The sequence below is a fragment of the Drosophila guanche genome, unplaced genomic scaffold (genome assembly GCF_900245975.1).
Source record: "Drosophila guanche unplaced genomic scaffold, DGUA_6, whole genome shotgun sequence".
NCBI lineage: Eukaryota > Metazoa > Arthropoda > Insecta > Diptera > Drosophilidae > Drosophila > Drosophila guanche.
Genome location: NW_022995752.1, coordinates 3,561,273 through 3,574,553, shown reverse-complemented (window position 1 = coordinate 3,574,553; position 13,281 = coordinate 3,561,273). Strand labels below are relative to the sequence as shown.

At 40.5% G+C, this 13,281-nt stretch overlaps 1 protein-coding gene across 1 annotated transcript; it reads right to left on the bottom strand.

The window, feature by feature from the left end:
* Positions 1-2,651: 2,651 nt before the first annotated feature.
* On the bottom strand, positions 2,652-4,173 carry LOC117587952 (stress response protein nst1). The gene is made up of 2 exons (XM_034278949.1): positions 4,158-4,173; positions 2,652-4,086 (listed from the first exon to the last, which is right to left on the bottom strand). Exon 2 carries the CDS (start codon positions 4,063-4,065, stop codon positions 2,677-2,679), a length of 1,389 nt encoding a protein of 462 aa, XP_034134840.1. The 5' UTR covers positions 4,066-4,086; positions 4,158-4,173; the 3' UTR covers positions 2,652-2,676.
* Positions 4,174-13,281: the final 9,108 nt, after the last annotated feature.

The window sequence follows — 13,281 nt, the reverse complement described above, 5'->3', positions numbered from 1 at the left end:
TTAAATTAATGAGCTTCATCAATTGCAAGGAGAATGTTACTTAACCGGAGTAAATATGTAATCCATACGTGTGATCAATTGATAAATTCAAAAGGTGTTTCCAATTTTAATTAATTGCCTGTGTGCTTATGTGCTTGTAAGCTTCAACTAAAATTCAATTGGTGTCTTTTTTCCATTTATATTTCCTTAAATTTCATACCACAATCATTGTCCAAACACTCACCTTTTTCCTCCTGCCTGGGATCCAGCCATATCTAATTGCTTGCCCTCACAGGGAATGAAATTCGCTGAAATTCAATTAACAGGCAAAGAATTATAGCAAACTAAAACACAGGTTTAGATACGCTCCCGAAGCGAATTTCTATATTAGCATAATTACAAAAAACCTGTGTCCCAAGCAGGACCCACAGGAAGAGGAAGCCAGCGTTGTAGTGGCGACATCTAACGTTGCCATATGCCAGCTGCCAGCTGCCAGCCGCCAACAGAACCTGCACACAATTAACATTACTTAAATACACATTAAGGTTAAAGACGCGCAATTTCTTCATGTTTTGAGGCTATTTTTTCAGCGTTGAGTTGTTTATCAGAGCACCACGGGCTGTGGGGTATACGAAAAGAACCACCAAAATTGCGTGACGCACCCAAAAGAAAAGCATTTCAACACACACACAAGGGAAAGCAAAAGGGAAAGCAACGTGAAGGCTGAGGGATAAAATAAAGGAGGGAACGAGCGTTAAAGAGGAATATCTCGACGTGGAATGTCCCTTTCAAACAATGGACAATAAATGGGAAGAGGGGAAGAAAAGGCTTTAAAATGCTTAACAATTTTATAATCATTTTACCATTTTTTATAACCAAATTGATAGCAGCATATGTAATGTAAGTTCTAATGTTCCCACCTTGCCCACAATTTTTCTATATATGTATGTATTTCCCTTATACCCTTATCCCTTTCTTATATAGTTACAGGGTATTTTCAAATGTAGCTGAAAGCAGTGGGACTCAATACCGCATAGCACCGCATAGCACCGCACAGGAAGGGCAATGAAAATAAACACAGTAATTAAGTTAATGAGCATTTTGAGATTTATTATTAATTTTCTTTTGGTCCTTTTTCCTATTTTTGCTGTTGTTCGTTTGCGTGGTGAAGTAAAATCATTTCGAATATTCGTATTACAATTATTTGCGGCATTTTGATTTGCATTTAAAATGTTTCAAAGCCACAAATTCGGCCCTAATCTGCATACATTTTTGGGTTACAATAATTGTTTTAGTTTCCTGTGTGTGCTGTATGTGTTTGTTTGTGTATTCCTAATTGCTATTTAAATGGTTTTGCAAATTAATTTAAATGCGGAATGATGTACAAAGTCAAGCGACTTGAAATGGTTCTTTAATTTATGGCCCAAGCCCAAGGCCCACAAGGCCATAAAAAATCTGTCATCGCATTAACATTTTGTATCATTTCTGTGTGTGCTGTGATTATGCCATCATCGTATAAGTAGGGTTCCATTTAGAGCTCTTGGTCCACCCTAAATTTTACGATTTCCTGTTAAAGTTTATGGCCCTGCAAAAAGAATACATTTCAATGTTAGGTGGGGGGGCAACAATTTGTTACCTCGACAATGTGTCAGTGTAGGAAAATTACTCATCCTTTAGAATCAAACGTTAAATCTGCTCCAATCAATATACCAATTTATAGCCCCCACAAAGGACGCCACTTAATTTATCAATTTACATACAATTCTGGCAAATGGCTAAACCACAAATCCGCACTCGGAATCATTAGCTGACGGCCCACAACAGATAATGGTAATGATGAGAGGGCCCACAAAAAGCGATTAGCCAGGCCCAAAAAGCATGTTAACAAATTGCCAGAGCTTAGGCCAACAACAGACACTAATCACCTGAGAAAAGAGACCCACGTCAGGAGAGAAAAATCCCACCAAAAGGACCACAACACAAGCCTGTCATATAGCCATAATCATGTCGGGCTCTCTCATCGTGTAAACAAAACTACAATTAATCAAAGATTTTACCTAACCGGACTTTATTACACGAAGCTTTGGTTAATTGCATAAATAAAAGTCTAATGTTCAGGGTGAATAGAGGTACTACAACACAAAAAAGGGGAGGGAGAAGCTTAATTAAGGAGAGCCAACGACGACGACTCCCCATGGACTTGGCAAATAAATAATAAAAACACAAATTGACTCAAACACACAAGAGAATGAGCAAAATGAGCAGAGAATGGGGTAGTAGAAAATAGAGAGAAAGGTAATGAAACAAATATTGAGGGAATGGAACCAGGAAAGATAGCGTTATAAAGCGGCAGGGGAGCTGGGATTAAGGACAACAGGCCTGTGGCCAAGTTTAATGACTTACAAAACCTGTGTACAAATGGTTAAAAATACAATTACGCTGAGCTAGTGCGTGGCTGTGCCAGTACGGACTTGAAATCAAACTTTTTGACAGAAATAGTGCATCAAAAATATAAATACTCAAAGATTTGGCTATGGGCAAGCACTTCAGCCAGAAATATCCACTTAATGTGCTTTGTAATTAAAACAATTATAATTGCACGAGCTGAGCATGTGGCAAATGCACTGACAGAAAGACAAATAAATGAAAACAAAATAAAGAGAAGAGAGTGATAGTTGTTTGAAAAATATTTCCGACCTAGACAAAACGATCGTCCTGATCTGGCGAAGGATCGATGCTCGAGTCCCACTGATTCGGATTGACATAAATTTTTGATACTGTGCCACGGAGTGAGTCGAAGCCCTGGTTAAGAGGTACAGGTATGGGACGCGAATCTATATCCTCCATCCATTTGGAGTAGGCGGCTTCGGACAACTGCAGGCGTTTCTTCTCTTTCTCTTCGAATAGCTCCCGCTGGCGTCGGAGTCGCTCGCGCTCTTGCTTTTGCCCCTCGATCTTGCGGCGCTCCCATTCCTTGACCCGCTCTTTGACCTCCTCGGGCGTCTCCTTGTTGCGGTTGGAGTTCGTCTTGAGAACTGGTAGCTTCTTTTTATTATCCAACAGCTTTTGTTCCTGCTTGCGTTGGAACCACGCTTCGTAGTGTTTCTTGGAGTCCTCGGCACGCTTTTCCATCTCTCGTTGCTCCTTTTCATGTTGACGCTTGGCGGCCGCCAGCTTCTTCCTCTCTTGGTCATCTTTGCGCTTTTTCCATTCCTCATACTTGAGGCCATCGCGCTCCTTCTTCTCCTCGAGACTCTTGTAGTAGGTGGCAGAGCTCTCCGAGCTGCGGCTGTTCAAATTAAGCGGCGGCAAATAGTTGCTGCTCCCCTCAGAGGCCTGAAAGGCAGCGCCATACGCCTGACTCCAGCTGCAAGTGGACTGCGAGGAAGTCTCTATGTTGTAGGTTCGTCTGCTAATCTGCTGCTCTCGATCGGAGCTGGCCTCGAGAAACTTCCAGTCCTGCTGCGTGGCATTGCTGCGTATGTAGTTTCTGCCACTAGCCGATCCCACGCTGCAACTGTTGAACGAGTCCAGGCTGTCGGCATCGCCATGAACGTCGGAGTTGTCCTTGCCCATGGATTTCTTTCCAGGAATAACAGTGGGCTTCAGGTAATCACCCATCTCGCTGTCGTAGGAACTCTCACTGCGTGAATCAGCCTCCTCGCCATCAGGTCTTGGTGTATTCTTGTAGCAGTTCATTATGGATTCCAAGTCATCATCATTGATGGTTAGTCCACCCAACGCATCCCTCGCCTCTTCTTCCTCCAACTGGTGACAAAATTCCAAAATGTCATCGGTGTCGCTGTCATCAGCATCATCATTATATTCATCATGACCCACAAATGTGTGTTGAGACTCCGAGTCTGAGTATTCGTCTTCATCGGCAGTGGGTTCTGGTTGCTCTTCGAACGGCTTTTGGGCGCCCACAAATCGAACAGTTGGAGCACCCAAAGAGCGATCGCTGAAACCATCTATAGACTCTTCTGAGTCGCTAATTTCTATCAAATTTGTGGAACTATAGCCCGAAAATAGCTCCTCTTCTTCCACGACTTTGTCTGTCTCGTTTTTCTGCGATTGAAAAGTCATTTTGTCAGACTTGCCGAATCTCTGCGTAAGATAAGTAAAAATCAAAGCAAATACCAAAGTAAATGAAATAAATATTTTTTATCAATAAATACTTTTTGTTTTTCCAGATGACGTGTTTCTAATGAAAATTGTTCGTAAACGGAGGAATCTCGTTACGTGGCTCCCCTAAATAAAAACCTACTAGATCGGGGTTTTTTTATCAGTGTACGTTTGGTTAGTCCGCAGCAAAATAAAAACATTTTAACTAATGACAAACAATTACTTAAACAACGAGTCGAACGGTGGTCGAGCTCAGGTTCTGGTCAGTGACGACGACAACGACGATGGCGATGGCGACGACAGGACAAAAGGTAATTAAAACACTACCCTATAAGCGCAAATACACACGTAGACACAGATACTCCCAATCTCACACAGAACAACAGTCGACTATGGGGAGTTTGACCTCATTTTGGGGCAAAAATTAATACCATCCAAACAAAGAATGACGGGAATATGTTGGGCAATGCTAAATTATATAGAAAAGGAGTCGTGCATATTTTTTTTTTTTTTAATTGATTACTAGAAGATAATCGTATTTACATTGACTTCCTTGTATACTGCAAGCTGCTCTTTTTCTTTCAGTTGTAGAAATGTTGGACATAATAGCACTACACGTCAGTGCAGAGACTCTGCAAGTGTCTCAACTGTATTATATTTGTACGATTGTACAACACATTTAGCCAATTTTAGTTTTCAAGTTTACCGTCCAATTTTTTAAAATTATCGAAAAACGGTTCAGGATATCTATTAATTTTATCATAAACGTTTCTTTATCGTTCTCAAAACTAGTGACAGGTATTAACGCTTAAGTGCAAGGGAAATTATCATCCTCGTTTGCAATTTTCTGCTTCACTGAGTTATACATTGAAAACAGCTTTGAAGTTTTAGGATTAGTCCTAAAATCTTGAATTATAGAGAAAATGCACATAATTGCTAATTGGGATGCAAAAAATATATCACAAATATCGAATAACAAATATACAAATATCGAACACTCTAATAAATATGCAGCAATTCGTATGCTGCCAAGAGGTGACACTATTTTGTTAGGCCACTTTAAAAACAAAAACTGTTAATTAAAACCTCTACTAGGAGGCTGTCAAGTGAAAACGTCACTTAAATTGTTTAAATTTAAAAATTTTGTACTATTGCAAAGTTGCAAGAAATAATTTTCGTACCAACCGAACTTCTCTGTTAAAAAGTTTCTGACTTAGCAGTGGTAACCTCTGTTATATTTTTGGACTGAAAATGTGATCAAAAACTCCATAGTGCAGTCCTTTCCTTCCTCACACACGCATAGGTACTCCCTGCCCCATTCACACACACACACACAACTACTGATATGGCTACTTCCCCTTCCACACAGATATGGGTGTCTGAGCGTAAAGTTGCCGTTCCTTTAAAAATCGTATTTTTGTGTGTTCATGTGTGTGTGTGTGTTTGTGTGCGGAGTGTACCTGGTCTCGTGGTCGAGGTTTTGTGCCTGTCACTGCTCCTGCTCCTGCTCCTGTAGTTGTAGTTACCAGTTAATGAGCGGCCCTTCCATTTTTAATGAGACTCCAAACCACACACAGTTACACCCACATGACACACACACATGGACCTTGCTCAGGTGTAATACAAAACAAGAAATAATGACATGGTCATGTGATTCGACAGAGAGATACCTGTTTATCGGGGAAGTACGAGAGGCAGGACAAGGCTCACAGGAGATCACAAACTGATCTACTCTTAATGGGAGATTTATGAAAAAAGGGGCTACCTATGCCTAAGATTTTCCTAATGCTTCCGTTGATTATATTACCAAAGATTAAATAGAACATAAGCAATGTGGATTCAATATACCCCCTAGAAACAAAATGAAGCCTTTTGCCAGGGTACAAAATCTTATCGCACTTATCGCTTTCCTGCACTCTCTCTGTCTCCCCCTTGATAGACATAATGAAATGATTTTTTATATCCCTAATTATCGTAATCTTGGCTCTCAAATTAAAAAACACAACAGTAAAATACGAAAAACAATGCGAAAACCAATTAAGTTTTTTTTCGGCAACGAGCTGCCAAATGACTTGTCAAAAAGGGGGCGTGGCCGCGTTGCGTGTGTGTTTATTTGTATCATGGGTTCGCTCCAGTGTTCCTGGTCCGGTAAACGGGTCATTTTCTACTTTGTGCCCTGGAAAGAGAATAAGCCCAACATTAAAGAATGGGCAGCGAAAAATTATATATTTTAAAGTTTTTTAAAAAAGATTTAAGTCGTACAATTAATTGAGGAGAAAGTAGCTTATAAACCGAATCAATGGCTGCTATTTTGGGGCTAAGCCAAAGGAAAATCGTTGTTTTAAATTACTAACTTTAGTGCCATATAATTTACGACAAGCTTGGGAAACTGTGCAGATGTTCCTTTTAGAACTTTACGCGTAAGAGTGCGTGTCAAGTTTCGAATAACACAGTAAGACAGGAGAAAGTGTTGGATAAACTAATGATTCCAGTTGGACGAGGAAATCCTTTAAAGCTTCACGAATAAAACTCGATAGAGATCCCCGAAAAAGCTCACAGATTCCTCAATAAAATGCTTACATTCTTTTGAAGCCCATCAATTGATTTAAAGATTACATTTCTAGGGATTTTGCACATGCATTTAAACATTGTTGCCCCAAGGACTCCAACAGGTTGTCCAGCCATTCTTGTTTGTCATGTCCTGGCGTCGCGTCAATTACAGCATTTCAGGCAAGCACTCGAAATAACTTTTTATTTGTTGTGTTCTTTGTTGTAATTATAATTTAATTTTTTTTGGTTCGCTCACGGACTATTGGCAGTGCCCAATGCCATTGATTATTTTGTGCGTATTTTGTTGGTTCTACTGGGGGGAGGGGGTCACGTTTAATTAAAAACGTGACAATTTTACCTGTGGCCAATGCGGGGCATATTTCATACGCCATATGTGACCCGAAACCGAAACCAGAGACCGCCACGCAGCGAACACCCCAACCCTCCCATGCCCCGTGGGGAATATACATATATATTTAAAATGTTATTTACAATCATAACAATTCCGTATTTGCCGCCATCGAGTGTCGTTACATTTCACTTTCACCGACCGCAAATTTAATTAACTCTATGAATGCTCGCACTCGGCTGATGACGGCTCCGTAGGCTACGAGGAGGGTTGGTGGGGTGGCTGCGTATTGTATTTTTAATCAATGAAGCGTCAAATTGAACTGATTAATTTTTGCCTGTTTGACAAATTGAAAACAGCATTGAATAAATACTAAATTATTAAAGGGAAATTATGACAGTCGCATAAAAGTAGGAATTGTTGATCTACCAAATAATTATAACAAAACTCATCTGGAAATCGAATTGAATACTTACTTAAAATGCTAATTTCATGTCCATAAATAAATGTACAAAGCACTCGTGAGACTGTGGCTTATATGCCTGCCATGTTCCAACATAAACTTTTTATCTAATTAAAATGTCAGCACAGCCTTGTGACAGGAATTGAAAAGGCAATATCTTTGGCAATCTTTTGCTTGATGGATCCCCATCCTTGTGGCGGCACCTCACGCACAAAAATGAAGTGTAGAAATGAACCACAAACAAATCAGATAAGTAACTCCCAACCCCATATACTCGAAGCAAGCAGACCCAGACGTAGTCAATGTCGAAGTTGAAGTTGGAGACAGCGACGACAACCTTTAGTAAGGAGTCAAGGAGCCAAGAGCCAACCTCTAAGTAAGCCAATTTACTTAATTGACTTATGGCCGAGCACGAGAAAGTTTCGACAGTTGAATGTTTGGTGCTGCTCCATCGGTGCTTCTTTTACAAGTGGCTGACTTTAATTTAACCACAAAAACCTAGGGCACAAATGAAGCTAAAAATATTCGCCAAATGAAGGTCGTCGTTTCTCGAGAGCAATGATGCAATGGAGAGGAGAGCTCGGAGTGTGCTAGAGATTGGATCTTCAAGGAAGAGGTCATCATAGAGCAGGAAAGCTTTGCAGATGAGACATTGGATTGGTCCTAAGGCATAGGCTTTCCCTGTTTCTATACGTCTGCTGCTCTCCTATGGGTTTCTTGTGACATTCACACTTAAATCCTGTCAGTTTCTACGATGAAGGCTGTTTTTTTTCAGGCTTTTATACAGTTCAAATTGAATTTCTACAAATCTCCATAACTGTAAGCGAATCATCGCTTTTAACCCAACTGCCAACTGTTCCTGTAAAACTGAGCTTAAGTCCTTCTTCACGCCGCACAAACTTTCACCGACCTTCCTAAACCCTTTTCCAACGATTTATCGCAGCTTTTCACGCTCTCGATGTCAACAACAGTCTTTGCAACGCAGGCATAACCATCTCTCAACATCAATTAGCACTGGCCAAGGGGCAAAGGGCATGGTGCGCAAGGCACCGGCGTCTATCTACCTTCCAGCTACCGTGTCATATTTAATCAAGAAACTTTTCAACAATTGCTGATGAAATATTGCTGCAACCACGAATCTTTCCCGCTTCTATCAATGGCACGAAACGAAAAATATAAAAAATTAATGGATAAAGTAAGCTGCCGAAAATGGGGATCCCACATACTCGAAAACAATCAAAATTTCAGTGTCGCAGAGCATGAAATTTCATTTGACATAGTTTCGGTGAGCTAAAACCTAAGGCAGAGAGGCAGAAAGGCATTACATGAGTGTGTAAGTGTGCAGGCACACAGTCAGCCACAAAAGTATGCACAGCAGACACAGTATGTGTGCGGGGTTTGTAGAAATGTCTAGGTATAGAAGGTGGCGAGACGGTTGCAGTTACAGTTTTGGCCCCTAAGCCATAATTGGTTGCGTCAGTGCATAAGTCACGAGTTCGTAGCGAGTCCTTCGACTCCTTGTCGTTGTCGTTGTCATAACGACACTCACATACATGGCTATACACTGTTCGCTCTTTGCTATCCCCTCTTGTACCGAAAGGTGTTCTGCATTTAAATAAGATAAATGCAAGCGCCCACTAATTGAATTGCTGACAAGATTTTCCCTCGGAAAACCATAGACACAGAGACAGAAACCTATGGAAATTTCATACACTGCCACTCTCCCCCTCTTTCTCTCTCTGCTGTGTGTGTAGAAATTTTGGTAATTAATATTTTCACAGGAGCGGAAATGTGAAACAAGCCTGAAGGATCAGCAACAGCAGCAGCAAGTTTACCCCAAACTCGTATCGTTTGCTGCATCAGATTGTTGCACAACTTGTGAACTCTCCTCTGTACGGGAGCTGGCAAACTTTTTAGTGGTTGCCAAAGCTTCCCTCAGCTCATGAATGGACAGACAAGCAAGTGACAAGTTGAGATTGATGGCTGTGTTGTTGTGTTGTGGCAACTAATTTAGACGAAAATAAAGTCCTTGGATAGACTTAGCCTAATTCTACCGTATCCCTTGTGCACTTTCCAATCTATAATGATTGAGTAACTAATATTTTAACATCGGTTTCGCTTGGCTTTCTGCTATTTACCTCTGGTAATGTTGCTCTCCCTAGTCCTTTAATCTTCGAACTGCTCTGTCTCTCCTGCAACCATTTGCATACCTTTAGCATTTTTAATACTTTTAATTTCTAATATAAACAGCCTCACAGACAGTCTATTCTAAAGAGAGTCAGTCCTTCTGGCCAGACAAAAACGGAGAGGGAACCGTAGGCAAACACTCTCCCCCCAATGCTGCCCCTCCGCTGTTGTGCATTGGAAAAAAAGGGGAAAAAGCGAAAATAAAACTGATTTCATTACCTTGATTAGTTGGTCTCTTCAAGTTCTGCCCAACCCACCTAACCCCCCGCTTGTCTGACTTCTTTTTTGCAATGGAATACAACCACTCACACACATAAACACACACACATATTATTGAAATTCCACGGATGCGCTTATGATGGCAGCCAGAAAAAACAGAGAGACGTAGAGCGATGATGATGATGATGATGAAATTTTGACCTTTTTACTCCTCTGTCTTCTGGAAATTTTTTGGGTTCAATGCAAACATTAACCTCATTAGCATTCCGCACGGAATGTCGTAGAATGAAGACTGCACTTTAGCTGTATTTACAAGTACTACCTGTACCTTTGCTCCCCCACTGCAGCTGTTGCTCATTTTTCTATATATATTTTTTAATAGATTAATTTTAATAGTTTAAGGCGATTTGCATGTTTTTCAATTGAGTTGTAAACACTTTTAAGGGTTGTAAAAGTTGGCTGGCGAGCGTAGTTTTTAATGGATAATTAAATCAAGTCGCCAAGCGATGAATACTCGCAGTTTACGTTACAATTTAATCTGCGAATGGTTCAGAAGTGACTAAAAAAAAGAGTTTTAGAAACAAATATTTGTATATAAGTCGAAAAACCCCTTGGCGCTCCTGCTGCCTGATTTTTTAATAGTTTCCCAGCCATTTTAATCCACTTTTCAGCCTCTTGCCAAATGAACAAAACAATATCTAACCAAGAAGTAGCACTTGCTCCCACTCCATCCCTCATTTATTTTCGACACTTTTCTACAATTTAGCCAATTGCACTTGATGCCTCCTCACTTAACCTGCGTCCTCAGCCTCCATACCCTTAGATGTCCCATCATGAACCCTACTCAGTTTCCTTGCCATCCCGCAGAGAGAAAGAAGCTTAATTAAGCATAATAGAGCACTCATTTCGCTTGCAGCATTTCGTTGCAAGTTCTCTTGGGCTGGAGTCGAGTTCTCTTTTTTTTTTGCCCTTTTTTCTGCAGCCTAAGTAGCTGTTGGTAATTTGTGCTTAGCCACACTCACAGACCAACGCCTGCCTCCCTGCCACCACCCACACCCAAAGTAAGTCCAAGGGATAGCTGTGTGCTATGTGCATGGAAAAGTTTGCACAATTTTAATTGCATTTCCGCTATTTTTGATGCCCTTTGAATTTATAATGCCTCTTCGTTATGGCCTTTCCTTTTGAGCACTTTCCCATCATCATCGTCATTCCTATTGCCTTTTGGCACGTCCTGAGAAAAATAATTCAATTAATTACAAAGCGGACAGGTGGCAAGTGGCAGCTACACTTAATATTAATCATACGCACTGTGAACCTCTAGCATAAAAAGGCAAAACCCCGTAAAAAAAAAGCAAAACCAGAAAGCAGCGCCCCCTTGCTGATACACATTTGTATCTAATAAACATGTTTATTTCATTAGGAGCATTACACATGCGGCTATTTCATTTGTGAGTCCCTGCCCGTGCCCTCCCCTTTGCACTCTCGTGGGACAACAATTTTCCCATAGAACCCAACGATTTCGACATGAAAAATGCGTTCGCGAAAAGTTGCCCCACTCGAATGAGTCGTCCGTGGTCCGTTGGTTTATGATTTGGGGTTTTTGGGGGCCGCCACTCCACGCAGTTTTTTTTTTGCTCTTACACTTTCCCATTTCCCCTGCTCCAAGTGGATTTCCTTCTAGCCATGTCCTGGCTTTTCCCCACAGAGGAGGCTTCGGGCTGCTGCTGTTGCTGCTGGCTGCTGCTGTCGACATCATTACAAATAAATTGAGCGTGAAAGATACATTTCGCCAGATACATTGACATGCAGCAATGATAGGCACATTTCTACACAGGTTTCTCGAGGGATTCCCTGAAGGCTGCTGGCTCGTTGCTGCTGTTCCTTTGAAAGGTTAAGTAAGTGAGTTTCTGGATGCTGGCTGTTGTGCTTATTTGACTTTAAAATTTGTGCTCTGGCTTGTGCCACAATTCCGAGTCAGTTTTAGCGTTGACTGGTGGCAAGTTTCAAGCAATTTTAGCGTTGACTTGAGACACAAATTCGAGCAGTTTTAACGTTCAAGCTCTGACTTGTGGCACTCAGTGGGAGCATTCAAGTAGTTGCCACTAAAATGGCTGGAAGTTTATTTGCTGCAAAGTGTTGTGTGAAAACTAAAAGCCTAGAAATATATTTGGGAATTATTTGGCAGCAAATTTTGTAAAATGAAAAAATGTAAGTGAAAAATTGTACAGGAAAATTCGGAAAAGATTTTCATTCTATTTTTTCCCAAGTATCAGTCATAGCGCCATGAGCCACTCTCGGATTTGTCTTCCATAAAATAACTCAATTTATACCTTTCCTCAGCCATTTGGCAATCAATTCAAATGCTGTCACAGGCCAACAGGAAAATCGTCTTTAATCCTCATTCAAAACCCAGAAAAGATCCTCAAAATAAGCTTTGCCCCTTATGATTAGTCTTTAAGGAAATCAAATGCCGTAAAATGATTTAATTATAATCCCAGAGCATGGAATACGATACAAAAATTCAATATAAATTCAAATTTTACACACAACGATGATGTTGATGATGCTAGGGAATTCAACGTTACGTACATATGTATGTATTTATTATGCATATACATATATGTGTGTCTGAATAGGTTTGTATGTATTTCATGAGCGACAGTTTCAAATTGCGAACACAAAAGTCAATTTGTTGAGTGGCAATTGGTTAGAGGAGAAGGAGGGTCGGCACATTTGGCAGCAACAAATGTAAGCGTATAAACATAACCATGAAAGATATTTGATATAATAACATACGTGACCGCATTTACAAATTTTCAAATCAAATCCTTGGCAGCACCAGCAGCAGTACGAAAGGAGGAGGAGAAGGAGCCAGGACCTGGAGCCAGGCCTACTTGAACTCGCATCCATTGTCATCTCTGTCTATTGGTCGTGCATGTGAAATGAATTGAATGCTAAAATCTGAAGAGGTTTGAAGCCAAGCCAGCCGTTCATGCTGGGAAATCTGTTAACATTTATGCATTATCATTTCCAGGGCTTATGACATTTAATGCCATCCATAAGTTGAGTAAAGTCTGAGAATGTCTGTCTGTGTGTTGGTGTGAGCCATGACATTATCATGATGCCGTTTCATGTTTCTTTACAGACACTTAATGAGTATCGTCCTTGAGCAACAAATTTATGTTGCTGATTTTCTGCTAAATATCGTGCGGCTCAAGTATATATTTTACTCTGTTTTCTCTCTCTCTATCAACAGGTTTTCATTGGGCTAATTTATTCTAATGTGTTTTTTCAGTTAAGTAAATTAATTTTCATTGCATGCATAATAAATATTTGCACACTTTTAGCTAGTAATCAATTAAAACTCAATTATACAATCAGTTATAGTGAAGAAATGGCACACAGTAAA